The sequence below is a fragment of the Rhinolophus sinicus genome, chromosome 14, assembly GCF_057876585.1.
Source record: "Rhinolophus sinicus isolate RSI-liver-muscle chromosome 14, RSI-T2T, whole genome shotgun sequence".
Classification (NCBI taxonomy): Eukaryota; Metazoa; Chordata; class Mammalia; order Chiroptera; family Rhinolophidae; genus Rhinolophus; species Rhinolophus sinicus.
The window spans coordinates 92,303,660-92,322,072 of NC_142514.1; the positions used below are offsets into that span (position 1 = coordinate 92,303,660).

Genomic DNA, 18,413 nt, shown 5'->3' on the forward strand with positions numbered 1-18,413 from the left:
CTTTAATTTAAAAAAAAGAAAATCAAAATTAAATTGGTATGAGTGGAGCATCATAAAGCTAGCTGGATCTCGATCTCATTTTACAGATAAGTAGTGTAGATGCAGAAAGCCCAGGGGAAATTTTTCCAGTGATCCCAGGACTTCTCAAATTCAGTGTTAAGGGTTTTAGTATTGTTTTGTTTAAATAACCCCAATATGTACTTATTTCCTTATGATTTGCTTCTTTCTCCTGAAATTTTTCAATTACTTGATGTTCCACTTGACTGAGCCTCCGCTGATTGGTACCATCATAGCTATTGAGGCATCCTTGTGCAGATAGTAATTAGTACCTTTTTACCTTTAAGCTATTGTGATGGAGGACATTTACCCCCATGGCTGATGTACAGCCAGTTATCTATAAAAGCAATGAACAGTTTACCAGCTTGGATTTCCATTATTTCAGCATTGCAATCATTATCCAGGTATAAAAAAATTTTTTTGACACTTTTTTTGTTGATGTAAAACCTTATTCAAAAATCAAGAAGTCAAACAGTGAGATTCTCTCTCCCAAACCCTTGTCCCCAGCACCCAGTCCCCCTCTCCACAGGCAACCAGTGTTGATGTGTTTCTGTCTCAAGTATCATACACTCGTAACTGTTCCTTAAAGTAATTCTTTTTAATTAAAGTTTATTGGGGTGACAATTGTTAGTAAAATTACATAGATTTCAGGTGTACAATTCTGTAATACAATATCTCACATTGTGTGTTCACCACCCATTGTGTGTCCATCACCATATATTAGACCCATTTTACCCTCTTCTAGAGACCCCTGCCCCCTCTGGTAATCCCTATTGTCTATGTGTATGAGTTTTTGTTCCTTCATTTGTTTGTCTTGTTCTTTTGTTTTCAGTTTTATATACCACATATCAATGAAATCATATGGTTCTCTACTTTTTCTGACTTATTTTGCTTAGCATTATAATCTCAAGATCCATCCATGTTGTCACAAATGGTCCTATATCATCTTTTCTTACAGCCCAATAGTATTCCATTGTGTATATATACCACAACTTCTTTATCCATTCATCTATCGAAGGACATTTTGGTTGTTTCCTTGTCCTGGACACTGTAAATAAAGCTGCAATGAACATTGGAGCACACATGTCTTTATGGATAAATGTTTTCAGATTTTTTGGGTAGATACCAAGGAGAGGGCTTGCCGGGTCATATGGTAATTCTATTCTTAATTTTTTGAGGACCCTCCACACTGCCTTCCATAGCGGCTGTACCAGTCTGCATTCCCACTTCAAAAAGCCTTTAAACTCATCAGTTTTGTTCTTAGCTCTTGTTTTTATTGGACACACAGTCAACCACAACAGGGCGATCAATCCGTCTTTCAGCACTGAGCTCGCATCCTGGTACCCCTCGATTGCAGGCAAACTGGAATGGATGGTCACCCACTCATCTTCTTCCTTCACCCATCCCTTCTACCCACACCGCTTTCCTTGACCCCTGTCATCTTCCCAAAGTACAGACTACTAACTACCCAGTGTACTTGCATGAGAAAATCAAGGTATTTAAAGGAATACAAAAATACATATAGCAGAAAGTTATCTATCTATATCACCTAAAGTGGACTGTAGCAAATATTACTTAAAGCATTTCAGCAAAGCACTACAATTAACAATCGGTATTTAGCAACTACTATGTGAAAGCATCGTGGGCTACACAGTAGGCAAGAGCATTCCATTAAAATCTTCCAGACCCAACATTCCAGGAAGCAGCAGGACTGCGTGGTCGCCCTCTCCCGTCTGCTGATAATGTAAGTGGATGCCATTCACAGCAACTTTGGCAGAGGTTACCGAGGTGCTAGAAGAGAAACACCAAAGGAAAATTATTGTTTAGGTCTGCCAATGTAATACGACCAAACTGCCCTTTTATACACGAGTCAGCTCCAGTACCCTTCTCAGGCTTCTTGGATTATTTTGATTTATGCATCAGTTTTCCAAACCTAAAAAGGACATGGGTTTGTATGTTCCTTACTAGCCTGCAGATGTGGATTGCCTTCATGTTTGAATATCCTACAGCACCAGCTCAGGGCTTACCCTGCAGAAGTACTGAGAGGCTTCCGCAAATCCATGGCCATTCAGGCCCATGGGCACATGGCTGGGGAGCGGGAAGCCAATAGCGCCAAAGCGCAGGCCGACACAGGAGCTCCATACAATGGAATGTGAGGGTGAGCATCAGCATCACAGACCCTGGGACGTCACCTGGACCTTAGTAGGTCTAGAGGAGCCACCTTACCTTGACCTGCACCTGCCTTAGCAGCATTCCCAAGGATGAGCCTGGTCTCAGGGGTCCACAGGGAAGGCCTTGATCTCCAGGCTGTCTAGGCATATGGCTTCTCACATTCTCTAGCCACCTACAGAGGGGCTCTACTTAGGAATGTCTGTCCACACGGATATGGTCAGACTGGTTTTTAGGAAGTTGAAATATTTGTGTTGATTGCTAAACACTGTGTTTCCCCGAAAATAAGACCTAGCCAGACCATCAGCTCTAATGCATGTTTTGGAGCAAAAATTAATATAAGACCCAGTCTTCTATTATATAAGATCTGGTATTGTATTATATTATAATCTAAGACCTGGTCTTATATTAAAATAAGACTGGGTCTTCTATTATATCATCTAAGACCCAGTCTTATATTACATTAAAACCAGGTTTTATATTAATTTTTGTTCCAAAAGATGCATTAGAGCTGATTGTCTGGCTAGGTCTTATTTTGGGGGAAACATGGTATAGCCAGGTCAATAAGCTCTCTCATCTCATGAGCCTTCTCCCTGCTACCGACCCTCCTTGGCCCAAGACCTCCCATGATGCAGCATCTAACTGCACATGTTTGGCACAAAAAGGGATTCAGGCCAAGATTACTGTCAGGGTCTGTTCTGACAGACTGACACGTGTAGTATTCCAGGTGTTCTGTTCTGATGAACCTACTCAGCTGCTGTCCCAGAAGCTCTGGGATAACTATGCCAGGATATACAGCAAAAGAGCATACACAAGGCCCTGCATCAAGCTCTAACGGCATCCCCACCAATTTCCCAGATGGCTGGGTGACAGGAGGGAGACATTATGGCATGCCAGGACAGATGCTGGAACAAATGTGTTGAACACAGGTACATCAAGTCTTAAACAACACACAATTTCTAGGAATATATGACAGAATTGGGCAGTAATAAGGCTTGACATAACTATAAGCTCATTATCTGCAGAAATATTATGGGAGGAGCAATAAAGCCACTGAGCAATGCTAATGTCATAATGACACTGCCAAGTTACTTATTACTGTTCTATTCCTCTGAGTAATTCATTTTTATTGTTAAGATGGCTCTAGGAACAAGATAACAGCGAATAATACTCTAATAATAACAGTTCATTTCAGCAAACATTTGTTTAGTGACATGTTTGGTTTGCTCAAAGTAAAAGAAAAGATGAAGACAGAGATTCACCTGCAAAGCCTCAGGGAGGGGTAGGTTAACTGAAGAAGGAAGAGCTTGAGGCGCAGGGTTGGAGCAAGTTACCAGTATGTCCTGTTCACCAGGAAGGACGCAGCTCCCCAATAGACTAGTGTTTGCACAGCTCATGTCAGAGATGATGCGTACCCTTAGTACTCCTCGGGCCCTAAAGGTTTCTAAGGGGCTCCCCTTCTGGCAGCATCAAGGGCATGTTCATAGAAATCATTTTGTACAGTGAGAATATTATGTACAGTAAGAGGAACCTCACCGCCACCCTACCCACTTTCTCAAGGTCCAAGCCAGTGGGTTTTCATGATTGACTGGGTGTTGCCGTCCGCATCTCTCCAGGGGCCCAGGAGCCAGCCTAGGGCACTGGTTTACACAGGCTTCCTTTCCTTCAGCTTTCATGATAATTCTCCAGTCTCTTCCACAAAAAAATTTAATTTCCCTCTGCACTTTCCTGTATCTGTGTTTTGATTCCCCATTTCAAATTTCTTTTTTATTATCCCCAACCCATATTCTTTTGGTTGCCTGATAAGAACGTAGAAATAAAACCAGATGGTCTAGAAGTGGGCATAATGGCAACCTTCTAAGGCAGAAGGTTCTGAAGGTGGCTTTAGAGAGACAGAGAGATCACATCAGGGTTGGAGAAGAGTGAGAAAGTAACATTTGAGGTGAACTTCCAAGATTGTAGGAAGGGTGCTTCTAGAAGAAATAGTGTGATCAGAGGCCCAGGAGCAAGGGACAAGGCCTGGAAGGAGCGTGGGGGCAAAGAGGGAGCATATTTTTTTGAGCCTAAATAGTGAAGGGGTTTGCAGGTAGGCTAAAGGGAATGAAAATGTCCCTAGTGCTTTGTCATCAACATCCTGCATGTCATCACAGCAGAAGCACCTGCCATTATCACATCAGCCAATCCCTTAGGGTTTCTGGAGGCTGCCCAAACCTTTCATCAGTCTCCAGTTTGGGAAAACAGAAAAGAAGACTGTGTATGAACAAAAGTAAATCAAGTGTGGTTCGGGCAGCGGATGGTTAGAGCGTGAGCTCTGAACAACAGTGTTGTCAGTTAGATTTCTACATGGGCCAGTGAGCTGCGCCCTCCACAACTAGACTGAAGACAACGAGCTGCTGCTGAGCTTCCAGACAGGCAGCCAGATGGCTCGGTTGGTTAGAGTGTGAGGTCTCAACAAAAAGGTTGCCGGGATGGTGAGCTGCACCCCCTGCAACTAGATTGAAAACGGCGACTGGACTTGGAGCTGATGGGCCCTGAAAAAGCACACTGTTCCCCAATATTCCCCAATTAAAAAAAAAAAAAAAAAGCAAACTAAGTGCAAATCAATTTCAAACATAAGAAAAAAAGTTTTATTTTAAAAAGTTACTAAATGATTTATTTTCACATAAATATAATGGAAATGGGTATAGCATTTTTTTCTCCAGGTAATGAAGGGGCCCCTCAGACAGCAGGCAGGCCTCAGATAAACTGCTATATGCACGGGGAAAGAAAATCACCTGCAGAGACCAGGACTTGAACGGCCCTGACGTACTTATTACCTGGACTACGTTCAAGGTACCAAAATTTCCCAACTCTCATATAGGAAGAAAGATAGAAAACTTCAGAACATTTAAAGAAGAAAATGAATCCCTTTCCCTTGGGCTGTCAATTTGTCTTTTCCACCTTCTCCCTCCTAATAATGCCTTCTCTAACCCAGGTGTTCTTAAGCAGGTGTGTTCATTAGAATTACCCTTCGAGAGTTAAAAATGTACCTGCCTAGGACAATCCTGGCAGGCCATCATTCAGTAACGGGTGGAGCCCTGGCATGTACTTTCCAAAATGCCAAGACCCTACTGTTTGTCTGGGTGTTCCATGTTGCTTGGAGGCTGGCAGGGAAGACAGATAATTAAACCTGCAACCAGCAGGTACGATGCAGCTTGTCAAGTACTATGACAGAGAAGTACGGGGTAAGGAGACCCTGGGGGTGTAGGCAGCAAACCCCAAGTTCACCATGTGTCATGCAGGGTGTCATGCGGGGTCTCTGGTCCCGCTCCCCACATAAGAACGTGGGACATGGTGAGGCCAAAAAGGAACACCCACGGAGCCATAGACAGGGGAGTCATACCACTATATTTTCGCTGGCGGCTGGGTTGGAGACACAGGAAGCAGGAGCCACATGATCTGCAACCTGCCGTCCACTTCTCTGCCAACCAACCAATCCTGCGCAGCCACGGCAGGTATATCAGGGGCTAATGGCTAACCGGTTACAGCTGATGGCCAGCTAGTCACAGCTGATGGCCATCTACTACCCGAGCCAGCACCTTTCCACATAAGACTGGCTCAGGACTCTGTCCCCACAGCTGCCCACTGACCTCCTTTTCACGAGAGCATTTCCTGCCCCTCACTGTATCAGTGGGGTTCAAACTTAGATTTGAATCATCTGGCAAACTTTTTATTTAAGTGCCTAATAAATTTTAATTATTATTATAATTAATTTGTTTCTTCTTCTCTGGCAAACTTAAACTTCTGGATATCCAGGCTATACTAAATCAACATTTCTGGGATGGGATCCAGGTATCTGTATTTTTTAAAATCCTCGAGATTCCAATAGGTAACCCAGGTTAAGAATGACTGTACTGAATTAATTTCTTAGAGAAAAAATTCCGTATCCCTTTAGAAAACAGCCTATAGGAAGGCACGCTCAGTAGAAGAGCCTATGTCTCACCTCATATTTTTACTTGACTCCATTTTTTTCTGGGAGACTAGACAGGCAATTTTGAGAAAGGGAAGGAGTTCATTGAGAGGGATAAACTGCTCCCCTCAAAGGAGAGTTTACTGTAGGGGAAGGCATGACTGTAACAGTTTGGGACAAATAGTTAAACTAAAACTAACATTTAGTTTAATTATTAAACTAAATAATGCACTCTGCTAAGAGTTTATCTCATCTCACTCAGTTTGCTATGTGATGCACATTATACTTAATCTCATTTTACCACTGAGGAACCTGAGAATTGGAGAGTTTAGGTAATCTGCCCCGTCACTCTACTACCGTGTTTCCCCGAAAATAAGACCTAACCAGATAATCAGCTCTAATGCGTCTTTTGGAGCAAAAATTAATATAAGACCTAGTCTTACTTTATTATCATACAAGACCGGGTCTTACATAATATAAGACTGGGTCTTTGTCATGCAGGGTGTCATGCTGGGTCTCAGCTCCCGCTCCCCACATAAGAACACAGGACATGGTGAGGCCAAAAAGGAACACCCACGGAGCCATAGATAGGGTGTTCATACCACTATATTCTCGCTGGAGGCTGGGTGAGACACATGACGTAGGATCCACACGATCCACACGATCCACACGATCCACAATCTGCCATCCACTTTTCTGCCTGCCAACCAGCCAACCAACCAACGCAGTCACGGCAGTTACATCAGCAGCCAATTGGCCAACCGGCTACAGCCAACGGCCAATCACCACCAGAGCCAGCACCCCCACACGCAAGGCTAATAGCCTGGAAACTGCTCTCTGGGACTCTGTCCCCACAGTCTTATATTAATTTTTTTTCCAAAAGACACATTAGAGCTGATTGTCCGGCTAGGTCTTATTTTCGGGCAAACACAGTAGGAAGTGCAAAATCAAGATGAGCATCTGACTTTGCAGCAGAACTTTTGGCACTTTCACACATTACTTGAAAATAAAAATGGGGGCTATTAATAAGATACATCTTCACTTTGAAAGTCCTACACAGTCGCTTTACCTTATGTTTAACTATTTCTTTTGTATATGTTTTCCAAAGTAACCACTAGCTACAATAAATCTATCCCCAACTTACAGTGAATTTTGATGACATATTTTTACAACTTTTCTACATTGTATTATTATTTATTCATATTTGTGTCACTACTAATTTTACCTACTAATTACTTAATTCTTATTATGTCCCAGGCCTATTACATTCATTGTCTCAAATTCTCAGAACAATTCTGCAAGGCATGCGGCGTGGAGAACAATTCTGCAAGGCACGTTCATACTCATGCAGCTAGGAAGTAGCAATGTGGTCATCTGAATGCCAGAGGCCACGCTTCGTCTGTAACCTCATAGCTGAAGAGAGTCCCCTACAGGGCTCCTGCACTGGGGCCACACTCACCCTGACTGCCAGACAGAAGTGGAGATGGGCGCCAGGGGGAGGAGAGTCTGGATTCACTGGCAGAGCATCCCAAGATTGAACTTGGAAAATATTTTTCTTTTAGGCAGGTTGTTAGGCTCTGTAAATTAATATAGAAACTGTACGTAACATACAATTCCAGGTAGAAAAGGCTTTTTTGACCTCGCCCTGGAACAAACCATTTTACAGACAATGAAATAAGAAGAGTTAGTGTTCCAAACAAGATTCACAAACAAATTTTTGGAATACAACTTCAGGGTAGGTTGGGCACTGGCTGTTCTGAAGCAAAGGTTTTACAGGAGTGCCTGTACCTACTTCATTGGACTGCAGCCTTCTTTAAGGATTAACCAATACTACTGTTTGTTTTCCGAGTACATGTCCTACCTATTTGCAACTGCATTTATAAAATGGCAGTTCAAAATCTAGACAAACCTGTTTTCCAAAGATATTTTAGGAAGAAGGATTTGCACTGCTAATGATGGGGACTTCCTGCAATCATTAAATAATCTATTGTAATTTTGATATTGGTACAATCACAGTAACTATTTCAAACCCTTTCTACGAATAGGAAACTGGAAAAATTGCAATTTTTCAGTGTTGATTTACATTGCTACAGACATTGACATATTTTTCCATCTGTATCAAAATAGTCCTGAAAATCTGAAAAGATCTAATAAAAAAAGAACCTAAATCAAATATAAAACTTAAGAACTAGCCAATCACAATATAAAAATGTCAGACTTTTCCTCCTTTCTCCTTCTAAATTAAGTTTTCAAATGGGAAGTTTCCACATTAGATAAAGTGAAGCTATAAATGCCAGGTACCAATCTAGCATTTGACTTTTCTTCCCAGTCATGAATGGAACTTACCAATCAACGGTTAATTGCATACATGCTTTGAGTATGTCTGTGTGTATGTAGGTGTGCAGGGAATAAGGCAGAACAAGCTTCATGATGCTCTATCCACATTTTCTGCCTACTATCTCTTGGAACCAAGGGCCCCATTTTTAAGACAGTGGGTCTAAGATTAGTGTTTGTTGTTGTTGGTTTATCTCAAAGTGTGTGTGCGCCAGGGGATGTCAGAAGAGGAAAAGGCAGATTTTTGGGCATCTCCACAGACCTACTACATCAGAACCTCTGGGAATCAGGCCCAGGAATTTGAATTTTGCCAGTTCCCAAGATGATCTTCTACACATTAAAGTTCGAGATCAGCAAAGAGAAGACTCCGGGGCTTGGGAACCGTGGCTATAAGAGCTAATACGTCACAGACATTCTCAGGCTGGTTTTTTATAGGACACACAAGAGATTATTGCCCTGAAGGTATGAGGAGACGGGGCAGGGCAACGGACTAACAGTAAGGGGTTTGAGGTTTTAGTCTGTCATGAGTGTGTCTGTGACAAAGCAAATTACATTTCCTCCCTGGGTTTCTTTCGTCTGCATGATGAAGGGATTGGATTCCACGGCCCAAATCCTTCAAGGCTCCAGCGTCACAGAACCGAAGTCCATGATGGCTGAATTGCTAAGCATCAGAGCAGCAGAGGCAGAGGTCAGCGCCACCGCCGCCCGCGCAACCACCTCGCGGGGTTCGAGGTCTCGACTTAAACGGCCAGAGGTGGGCGAGGCTGCGCCCACGGCTCCTCTCCAGGCCGCCCCGCCAGCGCCCGCCTCTCTCCCGGGGCTTCCTCTCCCCTCCCAAGTGAGCGCGCGTATGTGGACGCGGGGGCTCCCGGAGGGGAGCGGGGAGCCATTACCCGAAAGTGGCCGCGGGTCGGGCGAAGGGACCGTAGATCTCCGACTTCAGCGCGGAAAGGAGAAACCGAAGCCTCAGCGCGCCGCGGTTGCCCAGCGCCCCCATCGTAGACCCAGGCGGCGCCAGCGCGCAGCACGCAGGCACTGAGCCCTCCAGGTCGCGCTGGGCCCTCGCTGCCCTCGCCGCGTGGGAGCGCGCATGCGCCGGTTGTCCCGCGGAAGCTCGCGGTTCTGGCAGCCGTTCGGTCGCCGCCCTCCGCCGGAGTACTTGGCCCAGTAGCCCGCCGGGTTCTTGCTGATCCCTGACGAAGGCTCGACTCGTGATCCCACGGACCCCGGGCACAGCTCATCTTCTCTTAGGGTTCCAGGTCTAGCTCCGGAGGAGCACCTCCCCGTTGGCTCTGCCTCGCCTCCACCCATGCGGGGTAACCTGGTGGTTCAGGGAGGCGAGGACACCTCCCCGCCCCCAACACACACACACACACACACACACACACACACACACACACACACACACACCCCTTAGGCGAGGACACCTCCCCGCCCCCAACACACACACACACACACACACACACACACACACCCCTTGCCGCCCTGGAGTGGGGGGCAGGCGGGGCTCAAGTGGGGTAGGTGGAAAAGGGGGCTTTCTTGTCTGGCTCTAAGGTGGGACGTGCATTTGTTTCAACAGATGGGATTTAATTTTTTTTTCTTCCTACTACCTGACACCCATTGGAATGGCTATTATAAAAAAAATTTTTTTAATGTGTTGGTTAGGATGTGGAGAAATTGCAGTTAATAGGAATATAAAGTGGTGTAGTGGCTGTGGAAGATAGTATAGCAGTTACTAAAAAAATTAAACAGAAGTACCTTATGATTCAGCAATACCACTTCTGGGTATATACCCAAAAGAATTGAAAACGGTTTCAAACTAATATTTATACACACTCATGTTCATAGAAGCATTAATTCCTAATAGCCAAAACGTGGAAGCAACCCAACAGTCTACCAATGGATTCAAGTATAAATAAAATGTGTCTGCATGTAATGGAATATCACTGTGTGTTAAAAAAGGAAATTGACATGCTACAATACGGGTGAACGTTGAGGATATTCTCAGTGGAATAAGCCTGTCACAAAAGGACAAATACTGGATGATTCCGCTTATACGAATATGAGGTACCTAGAGTAGTGAAATTCATAGAGATAGAAAGTAGAATGGTGGTTGTCAGGGACTGTGGTTAGTGTTTAATGGGTACAGTTTCAGTTTTGCAAAATGAGAAAGTCTGAAGAAGGATGATGTGATGGTAGCACCGCAGTGGGAATGTACTTACTGCCACTGACCTGTACACTTAAAAATGATTATGATGACAAATTATTATGTGTATTTTACAATTAAATTTTTTCTTCTTCAACCATATAATTCAAGCTTTAAAAAGGTTGTAAACATCTGCAATTGATTCAGTGCACACACAAAAAACTACCCCTTTAATTCTGACTACCATTCTGCTTTACCTTAACTGGAAATAATGAGCAGATTCATGGCTACTGTTTAGCCTTGACTTGAATTATTTGAGATGATAACAGTTTCCTTGCATATTTCATTATTTCTCCTTCAAGAGACTCTTCCATTGTAATAGTCCTGTATGCACAGTGCTTTTAAGTGTTACAGCCATAGGAAGTTCTGTTAACCTGCAGTGTCCTCAATGGCCCATTGGAGTTTCTTGAGTAGTAAAGGCAGGTTTGGCTTAAATATGGAATATGCAAAAATTATTTTTATTCTACTTTCAACATAAATCAATCACATCAAATTTCCTGCATAGAAGGAAAGAGAAATATATATTTCAGCTGACTACTATCATTTGACTTTCACAAATCTTAGGTGGAGTCAAGATTTCCTTATTTTTCTCTGAAATATTGAGTGGGATTTCTTGTCAGAGATGATGAGGGTTAAAAATAATTGTCTGTACAATTTTAACATTAGTTATCCTACTGGTAAGCAAAATGGTAGCACGGTGAGGTTTTAGGTTACCTATGTCAATCACAATTTATTTTTAAGTACACACTTAAGAACTAGTTCTTTATGTGTAACACAAATGTGCAGTTTAAAAAATAACTACTGGAGTGGATTCCTCATACACTGTCTGTAGAAAAGAAATTACTGTTCTTGTTTCAGAAGATAATCTGGCAGGTTCTTTCAAATTTAAAGTATATATCCTGTGCCCCTCCCCCGCCATTCCTACTCCTGGGAATTGATGCCATAGAAATAAAAGTACCAGTGAGTGGTGTGTAAGGATATTTACAAGTAAAAATAACTACTACTTTTATGCCAGCACCTTATGATGCATTATCTTACTTAAATCCTCACACCAATCTTAGGTACTACTGCCCTCTCTACAGATGAGGAAGTGGAGGCTGAGGCGGTTAGGAAGCAGGCCCCAGATGTACAGGTGAAGGGCGGTAGAGGAGAATTGAAGCCTGCTTCATTGCAAAGCCCTGTACGTGGATTACTACACGTTACAGAATTCACCGTTGGAGCACTTGCCCTGCAGTGATTTCTTTGTGATCAGAGGCCTCTGAAATCTTGATCATATGAACACCTATTTTATTTACATTATTATAATTAGGAAAACTGTTCTCTATAAATAACACACATTAAAATGTTCAGTAAAATACTATTTAAAACATTTTGTGAGAAAGAACTCCTTTTCTTGTTCCTGAAGTCCTAACTTCATATTATGAAGCAAATTATTACGACCCAAAGATTATGACCATAGCAACAAGGGAGAAACCTGCCAAGCAAGACAGAGCAGGAAGTGGGTCTTACCAGTAGTAAGCTGAGGGTCTGAGTATCTTTTTTGGAACCAAGTATGGACACTTTTCCTTCTCATTTTGTAGTCTGTGTCATCTCACTTAATTAGTTTCTGCCCAAGATTAGTTTCTGTGGTGCTTGGGCCTTGTACTGAAACTCCTCAGATATAAATTTAGCTCTTTTCAGCCATGTTTTTAGAGTGGAGTCTAAAGGCAAGGCCTCTGAGCCATGTTTAAAGGACAGCAGTGCTACAGGTTCAGGACAGTGAGCTTTTGCCCTGAGAGACAAAATTGCTCCCCAAACTTCTCTTTTTACCATCAGCTTCCTCTCTCCTGCCAGTAATAGCAGGTGGGTGGGAGGGGAGTATGTACAGGAACTGCCAACCTAAGTGGTCAAGTCGCAGTAGAGAATCCCAAACTGTCTCATTTATACAAACACCCATCATTTCAATGGCTTATATTTAAAGTACAAAATTTTACTTTCAAAAAGTTGATTATAATACTTTCCATTTTTGCCTCTTAAAATTGATCATTCAATATCTTCAGAATTTAGATATTTTAGAACACTGTTAGGACAGAGGTACAGGGATACATTTAAGAAAGAAATCATCCAACCCCTGGCTAGCAAAGCCTGGGACCCTTCCCCCTCCAGTTTTCCTTTTTGTATACTCATATGTGGTGCAATGCTATGTGGCAGCTAAGTATTGAGCCTGAATATGCGTGGGTAAGAGAACTGAGATTCTTACTTTATAGTAGTGCCCTTCTCAACTGGGGCAATCTTCCCCTTCCAGGAAACATCTAGCAATATCTAGAGACATTTTTGTTTGTCCCACTGGGAATGGGAGGAGGGGGAGAAGAGCGCTACTGGCATCTAGCGGGTAGAGGCCAGGATTGCTTCCAAACATCCTACAATGCACAGGACAGTCCCCACAACAAAGAATTATCCAGCCCAAGATGTTAATAGTGCTGAGGCTGAGAAATTCTGCCTTACAGTCCCACTACAGGGCTGTATGTGTGTATCTGCTGGGGCCGGAGGACATTTAGAATCAGAACCAACAATACTGTTATCAACACCCCAGACACTAGAATCTTTTCTGACCGCCAGATTGACCACACTGCACCCTTCTTTCCTTCCCTCTGGGGAGGGCTAAGCACCATGACATGCCCTCTCTGTTAAGTGCCGGCAGTGATGCTGGGTGACTCGGTTAGCTTTAGTCTTCCAGTTTCTTCAGTCATTCCTGAGTTTCACATGGGCTTTGAAAGGTTGAGTGCACAATTACCAGATTCCGAAGCTGTCCTTTTTTTATATCACAGCTCGCAGAAAACAAATGAAAATATTTCTGCAGCACCCTGGGAAGTTGTTCAGCAGTGATCAGTCCTGAGGCTCCCATCATAGGGGTGGGGGTCGTACTCCCTGCATACCTGCTCTCTGTTCAAGGCACACAGGTCGGGAAAGTGCATAAAGTATCAGAATGCTAGGGAAGAACCTATAATTTCATCAAGAATTTTTGTAGTTGTCACAGTTAGTAGCAATTTCTTGCAACAACTGCTTGGAAAATTCTGATATTTTTGTTATCTATTTTTGTTTTCCCTTTCTTAATATTCCTTAAAATCCCTTCAGTTAATTTATGGAGTAGAGAGTGCATGCAATTCTTGAAGCCCATAGTGATTGACACAGCATTTTGATGCTGAAGTTAACGGACCCTATAATGAACTGTGCTTGTGATACAAAAAAACCTATTTAAACAGAACTTGGAATTTTTCTGTACTTCGGTTATAACAGGAGCTTATGTGGAGAAGAGAGCACCAGATAAGAAAGTTGATTTAGTTTATATTCTCTGAGTTGTTTTTTTTTTTCCACCACTCAAATAAAATTCCAGGAAACTGAATGAACAGCGTAATTGAAGGTTATGGGATGAACAAAAAGAAAATGATCTTCCTTAAATATCTCTTCTTTCCCTTTCAAAACCCAATTAGGCTTCTTTTTTGATTGGGGCTGGCCATTAATAAATCTTCCTGTTTAGTCGGTTGTCTGCCGTAGATTTCTTTCCCATTCCCCATATCAGTGAGGAAAGAATTCTGGATAATCTGAGGCAGCATACTTCCAGTGGATGACTCACCAAGTGAGGACTTCACTTTATGCTGCCAAAGCCCCTTCCAGACTTAGTTTTGGCTCACATGTATCAAAGAGTTCAGAAGGTCTATTCTTGAACATTGGTAGAGAGAATAGGCCAGCTTTCCCACTGTGGCCCCCTTACTGCCTTCCCTCATCAGCCACTTTTGGAGCATCTGGTAAACCTTTTCTTTTAATCCATCTCGCTCATAGTCATGGTCAATTTCATCAATCTGAGATTCAGTGAAGCCCAGTTTACGGGCGCATCTTTTCCAGCTCTTTCCCAGATTGTCCCTGACTGGGTCCAGGTGTTTATCAGTCAGACTAGTGGTGTTATCTGCCAGAAAGAGAAGAAAAGGAGACATCATGCTGTAACCCATTTGAATATTCTAGCTTCAAAAACCTGTATACAGTGAATAACCTTGAGTACAGTGAAAAAGATAACTTCTTATATAGTTGTTGATTCATTGGATGACACTTTACATGCCTACTAGCCCACTGGAGTCTTTGTGAAATTGGGAACCTCTTCCTCCTAGCAGATACATCTCTGAGCCACAGCTGATGGCTTCGGGAACAAAACCCCTGCCTGACTACTAGGCTATTTTATACAACCTTAGCCAGCAGCCCTGTTCACATTAGATCTTTCTGATGTAAAGAGGGAAAACACCATTTTTGTTCCTTTTGTGCATTTTCCACTTATATCTGTCCAGAGTTAAGGTCACTCAACTCCTGGTCCCCATTCACCCAACAGTTCACTTTCCTCTTATAAGGAAACTTATAAGACCATCAGGTATGAACCTATCAATTACAATGCCTTCCCTCATCTTTTAAGGGACGAGGCATCTATATATGCTTCAAGGTCTATTTTCAGACTCATCCCTTCCCTGCCCCAACTGCTGTCCTCTCTTCTCCAAAACCTCTTTTTTCCTACTGCTTTCTTCCACTTCGGCCTTTGTAAAAATAGTAAAAGGAAACAAAAGTATAAACTAACCACCAGAAACAAACCATATTCTTTGATCCTCACCCTACCTCAATAAGCTGAATATAAGGAAAAAGATCCCTCATTTTTGCCCCCTCAACTCGCCTTCTTTCCTCAGCTCCCTACAATGCAGCTTTTATCATCACCATTAGACGTTAGCAATCCAAAAACCTCCCAAGATTATTTGCCAAATTTCATACCTCTCTGGGAGAATTATCTATGAATTAGATATTGTAATTATCCCCATATTAAACATAAATTACAAGGGAATTATATGGAAGTTACAGACATATTTTACAGAGGAACCATGAGACTTTCAGGGAGAATAATCAGAGGGATTTTAGGATTCCACTACATCCCTCTCAACAAATAAGAAAAGTTCAAGGTTGCTAGACAATGGGTCCTTAAAGGGCATATTACCAAAAATATCTAGATACTTAGAAGCTGGCTCTTCTTTCAAGTTCATGTATGTGCTGTCCAGTAATGGCAAACTCATTCCACCAACATCCATAAAATTATTGTCTCCAATCTGAACGCCGGTACTGTTGTATATGGAACATTTTACAGACTCATCTGAGTAGAGAGAAATACACAAGTAAGTACATCTAAAATGAAAGCAAGATAAAAAATACAACATGGTAATGGGCAAGGGCTTTAATCCAAATGTTTAAGTTAAATTATTTATCCTACGCCACCCTGTAAAATTTTATTTTTTAAAATATGGCTGAACAACCTCACATTCATTAGGATGACTACTATCAAAAAAACAGAAAATAATAAATGTTGACAAGGATGTAGAAAAATTGGAACCCTTGTGCGCTATTGGTTGGAATACAAAGTGGTATAGCCACTGTGGAAAACAGTATGGTGCTCCTCCAAAAATTAAAAATAGAATTACCATATGATCCAGTAATTTCACATCTGAGTATATACCCCAAAGTAGTGAAAGCCTGCTCTCAGACAGGTATTTATATAGCATTGCTCATAGCAGCATTATTCACAATAGCCAAAAAGTAGAAGCCACTCAAATGTCCATCAACAGATGAATGGATAAACAAAATATGACATATACATATAATGGAATATTATTCAGCCTTAAGAAGGAAGGAAATTCTGACACATGCTGCAACATGGATGAACCTTTAGGACATTGTGCTAAGAGAAGTAAGCCAGACACAAAATGACAAAAATACTATGTGATTCCACTTATATGAAGTACCTATAGTAATTAAATTCATGGTCACAGAAAGTAGAACATCAATTGCCAGGGGCTGGGAAGAGAAAGGAGAATGGGGAGTTATTGTCTAATGAGTACAGTTTCATTTTGGAAAGATAAAAAGAGTTCTAGAGATGGATGATGGTGGACAATGTGGTTTTCATCACAAATGGTAGTCTTTGGCCTATATAATAAAAATATTCAGGTCATTTCTTACCATCAGAAAACTGCAAGCAAGTAAAAGAATACAAGTAAATACTTTCACTTGCCTCAGAGATTGGGTATAATGGGATGTTGTGATCCAACTAGAGTGGAAGATGCCTACCAGTTACAAGAACCTGTAAACCAACATTTTTGGCAACAGCAAATACCCAAACTGAAATATGCCCAGGCCAAGTGGTCTGATGGACTATTCCATGGTGGCAAGTTGCATCTGGCCGCTGAAGACTCTGAACAACTTACCCTTTGTTACCTATAGACAACAAAAGAGCTAATGGCTGTTTTATTTTCAGAAAAAATAAAAAAAGATAAGATTGTGACTGAAAGGCCTGTTTACCTCTTGATGGAAAGGAGACGAATGGAATGGTGGGTGTGTTTCCTAGTACGGTGGTCTCAGGCACTGGAGCTTTATGCAGGCTTGGCATTTGGCTTGGATTTGGCCCACACCAAACTCTGGAACCTACTGTTTGTACATCTAATGGTCTTGTTCCAAAACCATGTGTACCAAATGATGCATTGTTCCAGTATAGTACATGGGGTTGGCTGGTCAGCCCCGTTGGTTGGTGTACTGCATTACTTTGACTGGTTGTACTGGTAGGAGCATGGCCTTTTATTCCTGGCTTCTGAACATTCTCATAAGGTCTCGGCTGTGCAAAAGGGTCATGGGAGACCCTTCGTCTCCTTTCCTCATCTCTATTGTAAGCCACATTCTGTCTGGGTTGCTCTTTTGTCTGCCTGTCCATGCGGCTGCCAAAAAGATGGTAGTTGGCTTCTTCCTGGAGTTTATTCTGCAGGCTGAGCTCATTTTCCTCCTGCTGGTGCTCTGGGAAAGAAGCAAACCAGGACTCCTCCACAGGACCCATCCTGAGTCCCTGTGAACTGTGTAGAGAACTGGGCTGTTCGGTGGCTGAGAAGAAATGATTGACATTGGAGAAAGCTTCATAAAATATTAAAAAGTAAAATGAAACCTGAGCCCCATAATGAATCTGTATCTCAGAGTAACATACTGAAAACTTTGAAAACAAGTAAAAAGTATTTACTAGCTGGCCCTTTTCTTTAATATGTAGTAAGTAGGAGCCCCTGACTGGCAGTGAGAGAGCACTAGGGAAATTATAATAAGCAACGGAAAAGTGGTGTCGTAGGAATGACCATGGAAGAAAGGGACTTATGTTGCAGCAGAGAAGGTGGCTGTCTCCTTGGTGTGATGCAGGGTTGGAAAATAAGAGCAGTAGGTTTGTGCTAATCACATTTCATGGGTTTTCTTTCATTCTTTAGAAGCCCTATAAGAATAGGAGTAATTATGATTTGATGGATGAGGTTTAAGAGGTTAAGTGATTTGCCCCAGAACAGATAGCTAATAAGTGGCTTCCACATCCTACGTTCTGCCTTCCCTTTTGTTCTAAGGAGAAAAAGTATCCCTGCTTGAATCTGAGACCAACCTCTCTACTTGTATTCTGGATCTAGTCATTCCTGACCTTGTCAAGGACTCTGCTCCCTTGTATGCCCTCTTCTTTTTCCTGAACCATCACTTTCTCCCTATTAGATATATGAGCACTCTTATATTCAGGATACTGTATGATTTTGGTGAACTCAATGTTACTTAATACTTCAAATATATGAATCTTGACTCCCAAATATATCATAAATTCCTTTAAGGTAGGTGTTAAATTTTATAGTT

The 18,413-nt window shown here is 42.2% G+C and overlaps 2 protein-coding genes across 8 annotated transcripts in view; both read right to left on the bottom strand.

Moving 5' to 3' along the window:
• Positions 1 to 9,654, bottom strand: part of BPHL (biphenyl hydrolase like) — a 37,939-nt gene extending 28,285 nt beyond the window's left edge. The window contains exons 1-2 of one of the 2 annotated variants that reach the window (XM_019752370.3): positions 9,403 to 9,654; positions 1,745 to 1,848 (exon numbers count right to left, since the gene is read on the bottom strand). In XM_019752370.3, coding sequence (XP_019607929.1) covers positions 1,745 to 1,848; positions 9,403 to 9,506 — 208 coding nt within the window. In that variant the 5' untranslated portion in view covers positions 9,507 to 9,654. Of the gene's footprint in view, positions 1 to 1,744; positions 1,849 to 5,259; positions 5,298 to 9,402 lie in introns of those variants that run through there. The other variant, XM_074335291.2, reaches the window with a different exon arrangement.
• A 2,996-nt stretch (positions 9,655 to 12,650) lies between these two features.
• The window catches only part of RIPK1 (receptor interacting serine/threonine kinase 1), a 44,131-nt gene continuing 38,368 nt past the window's right edge, over positions 12,651 to 18,413 (bottom strand). For 5 of the 6 annotated variants that reach the window (XM_019752383.3, XM_019752384.3, XM_019752385.3 and 2 more), the window contains exons 9-11: positions 17,073 to 17,642; positions 15,721 to 15,873; positions 12,651 to 14,658 (exon numbers count right to left, since the gene is read on the bottom strand). In XM_019752383.3, the coding sequence (XP_019607942.3) occupies positions 14,372 to 14,658; positions 15,721 to 15,873; positions 17,073 to 17,642 (1,010 nt within the window). In that variant the 3' untranslated portion in view covers positions 12,651 to 14,371. The remainder of the gene's footprint in view (positions 14,659 to 15,720; positions 15,874 to 17,072; positions 17,643 to 18,413) is intronic. The other variant, XM_088791401.1, reaches the window with a different exon arrangement.